Source organism: Rana temporaria, chromosome 4 (genome assembly GCF_905171775.1).
Source record: "Rana temporaria chromosome 4, aRanTem1.1, whole genome shotgun sequence".
Lineage (NCBI taxonomy): Eukaryota > Metazoa > Chordata > Amphibia > Anura > Ranidae > Rana > Rana temporaria.
The window spans coordinates 9229184-9247075 of NC_053492.1; the positions used below are offsets into that span (position 1 = coordinate 9229184).

Here is a 17892-nt window from a genome sequence, read left to right on the forward strand (position 1 = left end):
CCAATATCGATTGTCCAGCTCTATCTCCTGGTGAACCAGCCTGTTCAACTCAGTCACCCATTGCTCCTGGGGCCACTCTCCCAGGAATATAGAAGTGAATAATGATCAGTGCAACTTTCTAAAAACGTGCTAAAACTCAATCTACAGTATGTCTAAAATAATAAATGTGATTTAAATTAATAAAATAAAACATCCACAATTTTCAAATAGTGATTCTTCTAAACACTATAAAAACAATCTTCAAAATGTGTCAAATCTTCTGTGTAGTGTATCAACCAATTCTTCTCTGATAATCACAATGACTTAGTGCTCACAGAGCGCTTACCTCACAGAGGGATATAATCAGCCTTCTCAATATTGTAGAGTCAGGGCAGAAAACAAGTTCCTAGGCCCAGATTCACAAAGGAGATACGACGGAGTATCTCAGATACTCCGTCGTATCTCTCAGAGTATCTATGCGACTGATTCATAGAATCAGTTACGCATAGATATCCCTTAGATCCGACAGGTGTAATTGTTTTACACTGTCGGATCTTAGGATGCAGTACCGCGGCCGCCGCTGGGGAGTTCGCGTCGTAAACCAGCGTCGGGTATGCAAATTAGGAGTTACCGCGATCCACGACGGTTTTTCGCGTTTGCTACATCGCCGCTAGTCTAGTTTCCCGTCGCAAAGTTAGTCGTCGTTTTGGGTGCCTCAACTTTAGACAGGAAACGTATTGCTGTCTAAAGTATGGCCGTCGTTCCCGCGTCGAAATTTAAAAATTCACGTCATTTGCGTAAGCCGTTCGGGAATACGGAATTACGATACACGCGTCGCTGTTCGAAAAAATGACGTCACTTTGCGCAAAGCACGGCGGGAGTTACGAAACGGAGCATGCGCAGTAGGTCCGGCGCGGGAGTGCGCCTAATTTAAATGGCACACGCCCATTTAAATTACGCGGGCTTACGCCGGAGTAGTTTTTATCGCAAGTGCTTTGTGAATCAGGCACTTGCGATGAAAACTTGCGGCGGTGTAACGTATCTACGATACGTTACGCCGCCGCACTTCTACCTGAATCTGGCCCCTAATCTCCAGGGGCCTTAAATTCCCGATAATGGAGAAGCCGGTTGGCAATCTTCAAAGGTCGTGATGGCTTTCTAGACTTCTGATTGTGTATGGATCTTCTCTCCGGTGATGCCCCCACAGACTAGCCAATCCAGTGATGAAGCCCCGCTCCTTTTCCAGGTTGAATGTCAATATCATTCAACTCACTTTCTTACACATCCGGGACTCACAGGAGAATATTTTGGCAGTGAATTTAAAGTATTTTTCACAATATAGAAAAAAATTGGGCTAACTTTACTGTTTAATTCAAAACAGTGGGGAAGATTCAGAGAGAATTTACGCCGGCATATCCATAGATACGCAAATTCAAATCTGCGCCGTCGTATCTACTTTCTGTATTCAGAAAGCTAGATACGCCGACTTTAGCCTAAGATACGACTGGCATAAGTCTCTTACGCCGTCGTATCTTAGGGTGCATTCTGACGCTGGCCGATTCACAAACGTACGTACGCCCGGCGCAATTTATTTACGACGTTTACGTTAGGCTTTTTCAGCGTAAGGTTGTTCCTGCTATTAGGCAATGTTAAGTATGGACGTCGTTCCCGCTTCGAAATTTGCATTTTTTACATCATTTGCGTAAGTCGTTCGCGAATAGGGCTTGACGTAATTTACGTTCACGTCGAAACCAATACGTCGTTGCGCCGTACTTGGAAGCAATGCACACCGGGATATGTACACGGACGCCGTAAAAAAAAACGTCAATCACGTCAGGTCAAACATTTACATAAAACACGCCCCCCTTCCACATTTGAATTACGCGCGCTTACGCCGGCCCCATTTACGCTACGCCGCCGCAACTTACGGAGCAAGTGCTTTGTGAATACTGCACTTGCTCCTGTAAGTTACGGCAGCGTAGCGTAAAGACGTTGCGCTGCGCCGCCGTAAGAAGAAGCGCACGTACCTGAATCTACCCCAGTGTATTTGTAAGGCCACTGCACATAAAGTATTGCGACGATCACCTTTTTATTCTCAAGGGTGTCTGAAAGAATATATATATATATAATGTTTCAGGGTTCTAAATAATTTTAACTTATAAACAACAAATCTCAAAAAGAGGCTTGGTTAAAATAGACAGTCTGGGGTATTTAGTAAAAGGTATGGTGAGTTTTTTGAAGTTGTAATTTTTTTGTCATAATTTTTTGGAAAATTAAGAAATAAAAAAACATTTTTTTTTTACATACGATCACCAGTGCAGTTCAAAATCATATAAAGGGTGTGGGTGTGATCAGGCACACTGACTGGTGATGGTGCGGGAAAAAAACCCAATAACATTTTGCAGTGTTTTTTCTTTTTTTTACGACTTATTTTTATTTTTTTAACACATTGTGACTAGAGCAATATAATCTTACCATAGTAACACTGTACTACTCTGTTAAAGTGATCTGGACATATGATGTATACCTGCAGCCGACGAAAGTCCTGCCCGGCTGTCATTTTGCAATGGGATGTGGGTTAATGTTAAGTGGTTGATGAGAGAGACCCCTAAACCCCTAAAAACCTTTGGAGGAATCCTGGCTGAGAAAGGCTGGACTAGGCAGTCATATATCTCTATCCATCTCGGTGGGAGTGGAGACGATTCTCCGAGCTGCAGTTCCTCTGAGCTCCACAAGATGGTGATCTCACTTTTAACAAGGAAATCTCTATGGAAGACAGGAAGTGATGTCAGGTACACACAGGAAGTTCCGGGTGAGAGGTGAGTCGGGAGGAAGTAGAGAGAAGACATTGTTGAAAGTGGCAGCAGAGGAGGTAATAAGATCTTATTTTCTATTTACACCCAGTAACCCAGTCATGTCCGTCCTCTTCCTCCATAGTCACTGTGATGTCTTTTATCTCCAGCAGATGATGATACACACATATATAGTGTGGAAACCTAGATTAACTCCTTCAGGGTTAGAACATTTTCCCACTTACAGGGCCGGAACATTCTCTTAATTTTGGAGATCATTTCTAGTACTATGTTCCTCTAAACAAACAGCATTGACAATAAATAGACAAGACAATGACCATCCTGCCCATACATGGCCTACAAAGGACAATTATTACACTACACAGGCAGCCAATGGGAAATCATTACACTATGCAGCCAACACAATGATGGAGTGCAGGGGTCAGGAGTATGGAGCACAGAGACCCTTACATTGCTGGTCAGGAGGAAGAGAACATTCCCCAGCCTGCCATGACGAATATGTTCCATCATTGGTGTCAGAGGGAGGAAAAAACTGAGGGTAGTAGAGGAGCTGAGGGGGTACTGAGGCTGAAGGACTTTGGGGCCACTGAGGGGGTAGTGTAGCTGCAACTGGGCTACGGACACCGTCCACTGCCCTACTGACACAGTCCACCCCCCTCCCCATAGACTCCCCTTCCCTTATATCGGTCCCCCTCAATTAGATCAGGGAACCCACCCATCAGTGTCCCTTGCCCTGAAAGACCCCCGTTAGACTGCCTTACCAAGAGCCGCTTTGAGCCAGAAAGTGTGGGAGCTGGAGTTTGGGGGTGGAGCTCCTCTACTGTAGAGGAGCCTTGGGGAGAAGTGTGTCGGCAAGACATAGGAATCAGGACACATCCGAACTGGTGCACTCACTCAGAGGGCTGCTGTTAGGAATTTCTGAGGCCCCGTACAACCATCCTCATGGGGCCCCCACACCCTGAGGAGGGAAAGAGGTGGGGGGAGGGAGGGGAGAAATGGGAAGGCGAGAGGAGGTGAGAGAGAGGCGGCAGTGAGAGAAAGGGGGGAGGCAGGAGAGAGTGGGGGTTGGGTGAGAGGGAGGGGGTTGACAGAGAGGAAGGAGGGGGGCTGATACAGGAGGAGGGGGTCAAGCTGACAGCAGATGAGACCTCAGGAGGCACACATCGTGAGGCAGGACCCCGGGAGCAAGCAGGCATGATTATCAAGTCCACAGTCCAGCCCCGCCTTCATACAGGACCAGCTCTGCAGGGCCAATCACAGACCCTTGTGTCTGCCACCCGGGCTGCCCCACACATGGCCCGTTCGGGCAATCGCAAGGCACCCACTGCCAATTGCTAAGCTGGGCTCAAAGTGCACAGATGTTCCAGCACTATGTGACAGTGATAGCGGGCACGGGATGCGTGGCGCCCCTCTAGATGTTGCGGCCGGGGCCAGAGATTCAGGATGGTTGAATGTGTGCCCCGGTTTTTCTGCTGGGGGAAACCCGTGCACATGTGTCAAAACCGGACAGGTGGCAACCCTAATCCATAATACTGTCCAACCGACTTCCTTGGACTTGCCAAGACACCATAGCGGATTCTGCTGGGCACTTCATGTTCATTAAGGGTTTACTGGGGATCTTAAAAATAGGATTTTTTAATACAGCTTACCTGTAAAATCCTTTTCTTAGAAATACATCACGGGACACAGAGCTTTAATTACTTAATGGGTTATGTAGTCACCACAGGTGATTGGACACTGGCAAACCCAATTAGAATTGAGTTCCTCCCCTATATAACCCCTCCCAAATGGAGAGTGCCTCAGTTTTGTAGCAAAGCAATAAGTGTTCCTCGTTGACTCCGAAGAGGGGTGGGAGGTCTGTGTCCCGTGATGTATTCCCAAGAAAAGGATTTTACAGGTAAGCTGTAAGCTGGTTCACCCTTAGAGGGCACTTTTCCCCCTTAGATTCCTGCTCGTTTTTACTAGGGGAATCGGCTATTTATTTTAAAATATGTGCAGTACTTACCCGTTTACGAGATGCATCCTCTCCGTCGCTTCCGGGTATGGGCTTCGGGAATGGGCGTTCCTTCTTGATTGACAGTCTTCCGAGAGGCTTCCGACGGTCGCATCCATCGCGTCACGATTTTCCGAAAGAAGCCGAACGTCGGTGCGCAGGCGCAGTATAGAGCCGCACCGACGTTCGGCTTCTTTCGGCTACGAGTGACGCGATGGATGCGACCGTCGGAAGCCTCTCGGAAGGCTGTCAATCAAGAAGGAACGCCCGCTCCCGAAGACCCATACCCGGAGGCGACGGAAGAAGATGCAGCTCGAAAACGGGTAAGTACAGCTCATATTTTACTACAAATAGCCGATTCCCCTAGACCGAACGAGCAGGAACCTTATGGGAGAAAAAAAAAAATTTCATAAATGGGTGAACTCCCGCTTTAATGGAATGTCCCATAGCAATGCTGAAATTTGAGGGGAGGGTGACACAGATCAGAAAAAGACTGCCATTGAGCCAGAGGATTTATACTGCTGCCTGCAGTACACTACACCCGAAGGCGGCATCCTCGTACCCTCTCACATCTACCTGGTAGAACTTAGTAAATGTATGGACCGAAGACCAAGTAGCAGCCTTACAGATCTGAGCCATGGAGGCCTGGTGATGCACTGCCCATGAAGCACCAACTGCTCTAGTCGAGTGCGCTTTCACCTGAAAAGGAGGGATCTTCTTTTCTAAATCATAGGCCTGAATAATGACTTCTCGAATTCATCTTGCAATAGTGGATTTTGACGCTGCCTGGCCCTTCTTTAGGACTTGTGGCAGAATAAACAATCAGTCTTCCTTATCTGAGCCGTAGCTTGTAGATAAACCTTTACCGCTCTAACAACATCTAGAGAGTGTAGACCTTCTTCCTCCAGAGACTGCGGATCTGGAAAAAAAGACGGTAGGACTATATCTTGATTCAGACGGAAACCTGAAACCTTAGGTAAGAAAGTCGGGTGAGGACGCAGCACCACCCTGTCTTCATGAATAATCATATACCGTTCTTTACACGAAAGAGCCGCCAATTCCGATACCCTTCTAGCCGAGGATATGGCTACAAGAAAAAACAGTTTCTGTGTCAACAGACTTAGAGAAACCTGGTGTAAAGGTTCAAAAGGTAGTTTCTGTAAAACAGACAACACCAAATTCAAATCCCATGGACACACAGGGGACTTAACTGGCAAATTCAGGCATAGTGCACCCTGAACAAAGGCCCTGACTAGGGAATGAGAGGCAAGCGGTTTTTGAAAGAATACCGACAAGGCCGAGATTTGGCCCTTGATAGTGCTCAAGGCCAACTTCATATTTAAGCCTAACTGAGGAAAGGCAAGAATCCTATTAATGACAAACTTCCTAGGATGCCACTTTCTGGGTTCACACAAGGAAACATATGCCTTCCAGATTCTGTAGTAGATGAGCCTGGAGGCCGGCTTCCTAGCATTAACCAGATGCGCCGTCGTATCTATGCGCCTGATTCTCAATGCTAGATACGCCTGAAATGTGGCTCCATCCAACGGACGTAAGTTTCCTACGCCGTCGGAGCCTGGGCGCATATTTATGCTGGCCGCAAGGGGCGCTTCCATTGATTTACGCGTTGAATATGCAAATGACCGAGATACGTCGATTCACGAACGTACCTGCGCCCGTCGCAGTAGTATACGCCGTTTACGTAAGGCGTACGTCCGGTGTAAAGTTATTCCACCTATAGGAGGCGCATCCCATGCAAAGGTATGGACGATGGAACATTTATTTTATTTTCGCTGTACATACCGTCTTATAGTTCTTTTTCACCCGGCTTCCGGGTTCTCACTCCCGCGGGGAATAGGCGTTCCTATGAAGAGGCGTAGATGATTGACGTGCGGATAAGGCACGTCACGCGTTCCGAAAATAGCCGAAATGGGACTCGGCTCTATACGACGCTATACGGCGCCTGCGCACAGACTAGGAGCTGCGTAGAGCTGACTGCGCAGGTGCCGTATAGAGCCAAATCCCAGTTCGGCTATTTTCGGAACGCGTGACGCGCCTTTTCTGCACGTCAATCATCTACGCCTCTTCATAGGAACGCCTACTCCCGGCGGTAGTGAGAACCCGGAAACTGGGTGAAAAAGAACTATAAGACGGTATGTACAGCGAAAAAAATAAATAAAATACCAGCATACTGTACATGTCGGAAGTATGCTGGATGTAATGGTATATAATTGTTTTATGGTGAACCTCCGCTTTAATGCGAGCGAGCTCGCATGGTGTGGAGTCCTTGCGGGCGCGCTCCCGTGATACAGCCAGCGGCTATTGCTGATCACTGTATCACTCGGATGCATTAAGGTGAAAAAACGTTTACCTTTACAACCCCTTAAGGCAGTACGGTAGAAAACTATCCACATTTGAGGAATACTGCTCGGAGGAGGGGGTATTGACACGTAAGTACTTTCAAAAATGTATAGCCTACTGATTACCCCTCTGTAAGAACTACATGTCCTGGATAGGGACATGAGGAAAAGAGAATATCGTTAGGTTCTCACTGACGTCATCTATTTGCACGAAAGTGATCCAGCCGCTAATTAGCCGCACAGACCACTTTCATGAGTAAAAGAATCGTTGGCTGAAGAAAAGATATCAGGTTATGGGTGATAGCTTCAGCTCTAAACCTCAGTGTACCACTTGCAAGCCTCAACGTATATATACGTATTGCAGTCAACAAGTAGATATCTTATAATATTGCATTAATAATGTTGCACAAACTTTTATACAATAATAATAAATGAAAAATAAAGATGACCAAACGAAACAACAGAACAAAGATTACATAATTCAGGACAGGCCAATGTTTCCTAATGATGTGATTGACAGCCTATAAATGACTAATAAAAACAGGGATAAACCTCAATTTGGTGTCACGTGGGGCTGGTGGACCACTAGCAGCAAGATAGCTGCTGCTAGTGGTCCTAAATGCTTTTAGGACAAAATGCTCCTAAATGGTTTCTCTAGCAAATCATCAGGATAGCTGTCCTTAAACGTATTCATAAGAAGCTTGCTCCGTTCGACCTAGTAAAAACTTTTAGGTAGATTCACAAAGAGTTAGGCCGGCTTATCAGTAGATAAGCCGACCTAACTCAGAATCTATGCCGACTTATGTTTAAAGGGGTTGTAAAGACAAAAATATTTTCCTCTTAAATTAAAGTCTGACAGTAGCTGATAAAGTAAAAAGTAATGTTTTGCATTATAACTAGTTTGATACCTGTTGAAATCGAGCTGTTTTATTCACCTCCGTCACTCCTGAATCATTATTCTCACTGACTTCCTGGTTTGCGGTGCACATTCATTCTTGCTACATCACGGCCTAATGGGAACTACAGTTCCCATTAGGCTTAGACTTCATGCCTGTGAGGGATAAGAGAGCATCTTCATGCAGGGCTGTAGTCATAGGGAGGGGGTGAGCACATTCTGCTTTCCACCATGCAAAACGGCTCAGATGCTGGTGGAAAGCAAGAAGAGGAGTGACAGGAAATGGCATTTTCAAACCTGGATTACTGTATTTTTGAGGTCAAAAGGAAAAACGAGGTAAGTGATATTAAAATGCTCTAGCTTACAGCAATCAATTGATCTAATAAAAAACAAACCTTTAGTGTTCCTTTAAGCGTATGCTCAAACAGAGATACGCTTAAACATATCTAAGATACGACGGCTTGCGCCGTCCTATCTTAGATTGCAATATTTTGGATGGCCGCTAGGTGGCGCTTCCATTGCGGTCGGCGTAGAATATGTAAATGAGGAGATACGCCGATTCACGAACGTACGCCCGGCCGACGCAGTACTTTTATGCCGTTTACGTAAGAGATAGGCCGCCTAAAGTTAGAGCTAGGCCCTAGTGGAATAGTAATGTCAAGTATGGCCGCCGTTCCCGCGTCGAAATTCGAATTTTTATAAGTCATCCATGAATAGCGATTTACGTCGTTTACGTCCACGTCGAAATCAATAGGCCCGTACGGCGTACTTAGCCGCAATGCACACTGGGAAATGTAGGCGCCCAGCGCATGCGCAGTTAGAAAAAACTTAAAAAACGTAAGGTCAAGCACAATTGGCATACAACACGCCTCCCTAACACACATTTGAATTTGGCGCCCTTACGCCCGCCCGCTTTAGGCTACGCCGCCGTAACATAGCAGGCAAGTACATTGAGAATCATGTACTTGCCAAGCTAACTTACGGCGGCGTAGCCTAAACACGCTAAGCTACGCCGCCGCAAGTTTAGGCTATTGTGTGTGAATGTACCTACTTGTCACCTTCCCAGATGATGATGATATATTGAAGATGTGCTCCTCATTGGGGACGGTGACAAAGTGCCATTTTTGGAGTTTGACGAACACTGTAATAACGACAACCTGCGGCTCAGTTTTACTTATGTTATAGACCTGAACAACCTAATTTTATAAGACTTGGAATTAGCTTGTGAGGAAGATCGAATTATCACAAAAAAAAAATAAAAAAATTGTAAACCTACTGGTGGGAACTCGTTTCTCCATTATACGCGTTGCCACCACTCATTTACCCAAAGGACAGTTTCGCAGACTCAAAATAAATTGTACAAATAAGGAGCTTACATCCTAGTCATGACCTCACAGCACTGCCTCAGAGCAAACAAAGGAAGGATCATATTTATCAATTCTTGTCTGCAGATCTAATGCCGCGTACACACAGTCGTTTTTTTCGGCATGAAAAAAAAAGAAATTTTTTAAAACGTCATTTAAAATGATCGTGTGTGGGCTTCACATCGTTTTTCGGCTTCTGAAAAACGACAAAAAAAAATTCGAACATGCTGCATTTTTTCATGTCGTTTTTCAAAATGTAGTTTTTCGCTTGTAAAAAATGATCGTGTGTGGGCAAAAACAACGTTTTAAACCCACGCATGCCCAGAAGCAAGTTATGAGACGGGAGCCCTCGTTCTGATAAAACTACCATTCATAATGGAGTAAGCACATTCATCACGCTGTAACAGACAAAAAAGCGCGAATCGTCTTTCACTAACAAGTAACCAGCTAAAAGCAGCCCAAAGGCGAATAGAACTTCCCCTTTAGAGTGTCGTCGTACGTGTTGTACGTCACCGCGCTTTGTTCATCATTTTTCAAAAACGATGGTGTGTGGGCAATGTCGTTTTTAATGATGAAGTTGGAAAAACTTCGTTTTTTGGAAATGACATTTTTTTTAATGCCGAAAAACAATCAAGTGTACGCGGCATAAAACTAATTGTAACGGTCACCACCGTTTACGACCTTCCATCACATCCAAGACAGCTTATCGACACTCCAACCAACAGGACCCGATCCATCCCATTTGCCAGAATAACCGAGACTCACACATGTCTGGTACTGGTTTCAAATGTCTGACAACTTTTAATGGTAACTTTCAGTCTTATATACAGTACAAGGCATGAAAGGAACAATCAACTCCCCACCCACCCATCACACCGTGGGGGGCTTCAATCACATTCTTTGAGCTAATTACTAAACATTCTAGACATCTCGGCGCCGGGCTATAATTATCAGGACCTAATCACTGCACTTCATTAACAGAACTCAAACAAAATATCATCACACAATGAGTTCCCTTCAATCCACATCGTTAGACAGACATTACACAATGGACAATGAAATGTCTAAGAGTAGATGCAATTAACACCTTTCAACAGAATGTGTCCCCACATTGAATAAGCCAACAACTTGTGATATCTCAAGACATCCTGCAACGATGAATTATTATTAATGTCCCATCTCATGTAATACATGAATTATGATTCACTTGCCACCCCATCTCCTGGCTCAATCTGTGCCCAAGAGTCACTCCTGTTACACTAATCAAAACCAGTTTAAAAACCAAATTTAACAGAGAAAGGGAAATTTCCGATCCAGCAGGCCAATAGGGTCCTGGGACCACAAAAATGTAGCAAACACTAAAAAGTCCAGACTAAATGTGTTCCCATTGGGGGAGTAGTTCTTAAATGTAAAGCAACCCTCCTATTACCCCCCTCACATCCACATCCTATTATTGTGTGAGCAATACCATCCAAATAATTCTTACTTTCATTTTCCAAAGTTATCCGTCTACAAGGAGACCTGTATAGATCAAATGACGGCACCAATGAGGATGGAGGAGGACCGGAGTCTTGTGACTGAGAAGATACTAAACTTCACCATGGAGATCATCTACCTGCTGACTGGAGAGGTGAGGAGGATTCTGGGAGGTCACATGACATCACTCTTATCTCTATTAATAATACACAGACCTGACCGGAGAGATGAGGAGGATTCTGGGAGGTCACATGATATCACTTTTATTTCTATTAATAAAACAGACCTGACCGGAGAGGGAAGGAGGATTCTGGGAGGTCACGTGACATCACACTTGCCTTTATTTATAAAACACAGACCTGACCGGAGAGGTGAGGAGGATTCTGGGATTCTAACATGATATTCCTATTGGTTCCTCAATACAGAGATTTCCTCTTGTGAAGTCAGGTGATCATATGACCATCACAGTGCCTCCATGTGACTTCCTAAAACCTGAGAGACACAACATGGAGAAGATTCTAGAAGTCACCAAGAAGATGATGGAGCTGCTGACAGGAGAGGTGAGCGGTGCCGGGAATTCTGGGACATTATCCAGTAACAGACAAGGGATGTGTCTGGATGGTGACTGTATCATTGTGTGTGTCAGGTTCCTATAAGGTGTCAGGATGTCACTGTCTATTTCTCCATGGAGGAGTGGGAGTATTTAGAAGGACACAAGGATCTCTACAAGGACGTCATGATGGACAATCAGCCGCCCCTCACATCACCGGGTAAGAGGAGACTTTATTGTAAAGGAGAGAGCAGTACGGAGGCTCCACCTAGATCCCCCATCATCTGATAAACACATAGAAACAATGTATTCAGTCAGTGTGTGTGTTTCCTACAGATGGATCCAGTAATGGGAACCCACCAGAGAGATGTCCCCGTCCTCTGTATTCCCGAGATTCCACACAGGAAGGTCACACCATCCCCCACCATCATCAGGTAGATGAGGAATAATCACTGATAGTATCATTAGGTTCTGTAAATTGTCTGCATTTTTACAATTCATGCCATTTTTATTATATATTCAGAGTGTAAACCTGAGAGATTCTAAAGTTGAGGGTAAAGAAGAGATAAAAGATGAGGATGATGATGAGGACGGGGTGATGGAGAAGTCAGAGTTTCCAAAAGAACAAAAAGATCTGTACCAGGACACCATGGAGGAGGCAAGCAGCTACAGGAACCCACCAGAGAGATGTCCCCGTCCTCTGTATTCCCGGGATTCCACACAGGAAGGTCACACCATTCCCCACCATCATCAGGTAGATGAGTGACAATTATTGGTAGTTCTGATTTATACACAGCATGTTTGTTACAATGAATGTTTTATTAGATCTTTCAGAGTGGAATCCTCGGGGATAATAATATTATTGTTAAAGAAGAGTATAAAGAGGAGGATGAGGAGTATGGAGTGATGAAGGAGTTTTCAGAAGGACACAAGGATATGATGGAGCCACCTAATACCAGGAACCCACCAGAGAGATGTCCCCGTCCTCTGTATTCCCGGGATTCCACACAGGAAGATCACACCATCCCCCGCTGTTACAAGGTTGGTGGGATGAAATATCTAGAACATAACCTTGATGAGAGGAGATGATGTGTGGATAATTTTTTTAATGTCACAATAGTAAAGCTTATATTTTATAGATTACATTTTCTCCCCTTATCTTGGTTTAGGGTGAAGATCTGAAAGATATACACATTGAGGTTAAAGAAGAAGAGAGGTATGTGAGGGATGATCAGCAGTCTATGGAGGAGGATGGAATAACAGGGACATTTATAGAGGAGGACACTCCTACAGAGATCAGCACAGGTGGGTCATTACCACTAAATACATTCCTCCACCCATACTGCTCACTGATTGGTCCAGAGTAGGGCAAGGCCTGGGTGATATAATATCCTGGTCACATTCCTGAGCTGTGTTCCCCATCCCGTATTTCTCAGATAATCTTCCTTCTCTGTGCTGCAGACACAATTTATGTATCTTTACTGTATTTATGGAGATTTGGTGAGTTCACCTGGCAGCAAAATGTTGATTTCTCTTTCGTTCATGGACGGACACAGCAGCCTTTGACCTTAGGGTTATTCACCTTCCTTCCAGGAGAGTTAGGCAGAAAAACATCACTTTTTAAGTGTTAACAACACTTTGCTCATTACAGCTCCTCCCAGGGGGCGTGGTCCCCCGGGTATAACCCATACTCTGCCTCAGCAGCTCCAGTTTTTTTCTGCCTAATGTCAGGAGAGGACAGGCTCTCTGGAGTCCCTGTACTCTGGATTTTTTTCGCTTTTATTGTTTTGTTCCTGCATTTTTTTGAATCCTGAGATTCTTCTATCAACTGCCGACTGGGTCTTGACTCTTGTAGTTCCCCCATGTTCGGCCATCAAGCGTGTGCCGGCCCTCAGCTCAGCTCTGGGTCGTCCACGACAGGCCCCATTGCTCCAGGGGCGGCCGGGGAACTACATGTTCCAGGGCACACATATGACCGGTCTCTATGGCTTTGTCACAGTGTGTTTGGCCAACAGCCATGCCGTTTAGCGGAGAGTGGTCGCTCCACCCGGAGGTGTTTCAGAGTCTGTGCCAAAAATGGGGCACTCCAGACGTGGACCTTCTAGCGTCCCGTCTCGAACGGAAGGTGCCACAGTTCGTGGCCAGGTCGAAGGACCAGTGAGCGGACGCGGCAGACGCGTTGGTGGCACCTTGGGGTCACTATCGCCTAATTTACGCCTTCCCTCCTCTGAAGCTTCTTCCTTGCCTGCTGCGCAGAGTGGAAGCCGAAGGGATTCCAACAATCCTGATCGCCCCAGATTGGCCGCGCCGCTCCTGGTACACGGACCTGGTGCATCTGCTGGCAGACGCCCCCTGGCGTCTACCCCTGAGAGAAGATCTTCTGTTGCAGGGTCCGATCTTCCACCCTGCTTTACAGTCGCTGGCCTTAACGGCGTGGCTTTTGAGAGCCAGGTGCTGAAGGACCGGGGCCTATCAGGCTCGGTGGTTTCTACCATGCTGCGTGCACGGAAGTCTACTTCAAGGAAGATTTACCATCGTACGTGGAAGGCCTACATCTCTATGTGTGAAGAGATGAAATGGCACCCCTGTACATACGTGGTGTCCCGGATTCTTCTGTTCTTACAGCGTGGAGTGGATCAGGCTCTCGCCTTGAGAGCCTGATCATGTGGCCCCCCATGGGACCGGAATTTAGTCCTCTCGGTGCTTCAACAAGCTCCCTTTGAGGACATTCGGAAGATCCCTTTGTTGACTCTGTCACAGAAGGTGTTTTTTCTGGTAGCAATTACCTCAGTCAGACGGGTGTCTGAACTGGCGGCCTTGTCATGCAAGGCTCCCTACTTCGTCGTCCATGAGGATAAGGTGGTGCTGCGGCCGCAGCTGTCTTTTCCCCCTAAGGAAGCCACTTTACATTCCCTGGATGTGGTTCGGGGCCCTACGTGTGTACTTATCTGCTACGACTCCGTTACGGAAGTCGGACTCACTGTTCATGTCGGTGAACGGCCCTAAAAAAGGTTTGGCGGTCTCGTTGGCCACCATTTCTAGGTGGATCAAACAGGTTGTGCTTCAGGCCTATGCCCTGAAGGGGCGGGCGCCTCCTTTTCAGGTTACGGCGCATTCGACCAGGGTGATCGGTGCCTCTTGGGCTTTCTGTCATCAAGCCTCTGTGTTCCAGGTGTGTAAGGCTGCGACCTGGTCGTCAATCCACACCTTCTCAAAATTTTACAAGGTGGATGTGCGTGCATCTTCAGATGCCTACTTCGGCCGCAAGGTGTTACAGGCGGCGGTTTAAGGTTGGAGTTCCTCCGTTGAGTAACTCCTGTTTTGTTTGGGGTGTAGCTTGGTTTGCTGTGTTGTTTTCCTACCCCTCAAATTTTTTGACACTGCTTGGGGATGTCCCTAAGGTCAAAGGCTGCTGTGTCCGTCCATGAACGGAAGAGAAAATAGGATTTTTGTACTCACCGTAAAATCCATTTCTCTGAGTTCATGGACGGACACAGCACCCACCCCTCCTTTGTTTGTACTGCTTGTTACGAACTGGAGCTGCTGAGGCAGAGTGTGGGTTATACCCGGGGGACCACGCCCCCTGGGAGGAGCTGTACTGAGCAAAGTGTTGTTAACACTTAAAAGTGATGTTTTTCTGCCTAACTCTCCTGGAAGGAAGGTGAATAACCCTAAGGTCAAAGGCTGCTGTGTCCGTCCATGAACTCAGAGAAATGGATTTTACGGTGAGTACAAAAATCCTATTTTTCACTATAAGCATTGCTCAATCTAGGCATGACTGGGTTTAGGTCTCTGAAAGAGTAATTTTCCCAGAGTAACTTAATCTGTTGTTTGCTGGCAGTGCTCGGTGGAGGGATAAGTCTGTATACTTTTATTTGTTGACAATAATATGATTACATGTTCAGCCATTTGGAATCTTTAATACCCTAAAACTTAAACAGAAAGTGATAATGAGGGAGGAGTCAATAACCCAATGATGGTGGTCTTCAGGATCAGTCCAGTCTTCATCTTGGTTGTTCTCCCCCCATCCTCACTCTCTGACCTCTGGTGGGGTTCAGCCCTGTGGATATTCATGAGTGATGGAGGGGGGTGGTGACATTGACTTTATAGTCTCCTCCTCATTCTCACTCCTTTACGTACTCATTGTTTCCTCACTCTCTGACTAAGGTCCATGAATAAAGAAATTAACTGGTAGGAAATCAGAGGATCCATTTACTAGTAACCTTGAGGTGGGAATTGTAAGATCTTCAGAGACAAAGCTGCCTGATGTGGGCGGAGTCCTGGTTTAGGGGAACCAATCTGCTCATGTCTAGTATTAATCTTTTTATTTCCATTTTAGTAGATGGACGGGAGATGAGGAAAACCTCAGAGGATTGTCTCACTTTGTCTCCAGACTGTAAAGTAGAAGATGAGGACATCACACAGTATAGTCCAGGAGAAAACCCGACTACCTCAAATGTCCATCCGGCACCACACAGTGTAGATGGACCATCGTATTCCTCTTATCCTGAGGAACCTCAGACTGTGAGGGACGGTGCCAGACCATCGTATTCCTCTTATCCTGAGGAACCTCAGACTGTGAGGGACGGTGCCGGACCATCGTATTCCTCTTATCCTGAGGAACCTCAGACTGTGAGGGACGGTGCCGGACCATTGTATTCCTCTTATCCTGAGGAACCTCAGACTGTGAGGGACGGTGCCAGACCATCGTATTCCTCTTATCCCGAGGAACCTCAGACTGTGAGGGACGGTGCAGTCCTTCCAAAAGAGAAGAAGTTTTCCTGCACTGAGTGCGGGAGGTGTTTTTCTAAGCGATCCAACCTTTGTACACACGAAAGATTGCACACGGGTGAGAAGTCATATTCCTGCTTTGAGTGTGGGAAACATTTTTTGGATAAGTCTCATCTTTACATACATCAGAAATCTCACACAGGGGATAAGCCGCTTTCCTGTCCTAAGTGTGGGAAATGTTTTTCAAGGATATCCAATTTTTACAGCCATCAGAGATTGCACGCGGATGAGAAGCCATATTCCTGCCCAGACTGCGGGAAATGTTTTTCACAGATGTCCCATCTTTACAGCCATCAGAGATTGCATACAGGTGAGATGCCATATTCCTGCCCTAAGTGTGGGAAATGTTTTGCAAACAAGTCTTTTTATCTTAGACATCAGAGATTGCACACAGGTGAGAAACCGTATTCCTGTCCCAAGTGTGATAAAAGTTTTTCACAGTCTTCACATCTTTACACGCATCAGAGATTGCACACAGGGGAAAAGCCGTTTTCCTGTGCTGATTGCGGGAAATCTTTTTCAATGAAGTCCAATCTTCAAAGACACCGAACAATTCACACAGGGGAGAAGCCGTATTCCTGTTCTGAGTGCGAGAAATGTTTTGTACAAAAATCAGAACTTGTCATACATCAGAGATCTCACACGGGGGAGAAGCCGTATTCCTGTCCTGATTGCGGGAAAGGTTTTACTAGGAAACCCAATCTTCACAGACATCAGACATTGCATACGGGGGAGAAGCCGTATTCCTGTCCTGACTGCGGGAAATGTTTTGGACAAAAGTCAAAACTTGTCACGCATCAGAGATGTCATACGGGGGAGAAGCCGTATTCCTGTCCTGAGTGTGGGAAATGTTTTTCAGAAAAGTCTCATCTTTCCAGACATCAGAGGTCTCACATGGAGGAGAAGCCACTTCCCTGTCCTGAGTGAGGGAATTGCTCCTCACTGAAGTCCTGTCTTCCTGTACATCAGGGATCCCACACAACCCTCGAGGTGTATTGGTGCCTTGAGTGCGGGAAATGTCTTGTATATGAATGTTGCTGGACATCAGAGCTCTCATGTGGGGAAGAAGCACACCCTGATATACACCTCAGATATACTCCATGGCTGATCTTCATCATGTAAGAAACAGTTCATAAGGAGATCAGAGATCACCAAAGATCATGGATGAAGTGTTGTACCATGTTGGCCATTGATGGCAGTAGAAAAATAAAAATGTAGTTATTACCTTTCATTGGATGAGTACATTTTGTGGTGGAAGATTTCATAAACTCTTAGGGGGAGATTTGCCAAATCTGGAGAACTCAGAATCTGGTGCAGCTGTGCATGGTAGCCAATCGGCTTCTAACCTCAGCTTGTTTAGTTAAGATTTGCACTCTCCAGCTTTAGTAAAAAAGCCCCCAAGGGTCCATGCACACTAGATAGCTGAAAAAGTGGCATAAAAATGTTCACAGTGGCTATCTCACAACTGCTTGGGAGATTTTGCTTTTTATTTTGTTTTCCAAAATATTCCACTTTGCTCATTTTCAGCGGAAATCAGTAAACTTGAAAATGCTGATTGTGCCTAAATGCCGCTTAGTTCTTAGTTTTCGTTATACAATTTTGTAAATAAAACATTTTTCTCCTTCACTGATGTGCGCTGATGAGGCTGTACTGACAAGGTGGCACTCATGG

At 45.8% G+C, this 17892-nt stretch overlaps 1 protein-coding gene across 1 annotated transcript; it reads left to right on the plus strand.

Moving 5' to 3' along the window:
• Nucleotides 1-16107: 16107 nt before the first annotated feature.
• On the plus strand, nucleotides 16108-17148 carry LOC120935492 (gastrula zinc finger protein XlCGF17.1-like; the record flags this gene model as incomplete). The annotated part of the gene is made up of 1 exon (XM_040347543.1): nucleotides 16108-17148. A coding segment is annotated over one exon (1041 nt), but the record flags the coding sequence as incomplete, so codon positions are not given.
• Nucleotides 17149-17892: the final 744 nt, after the last annotated feature.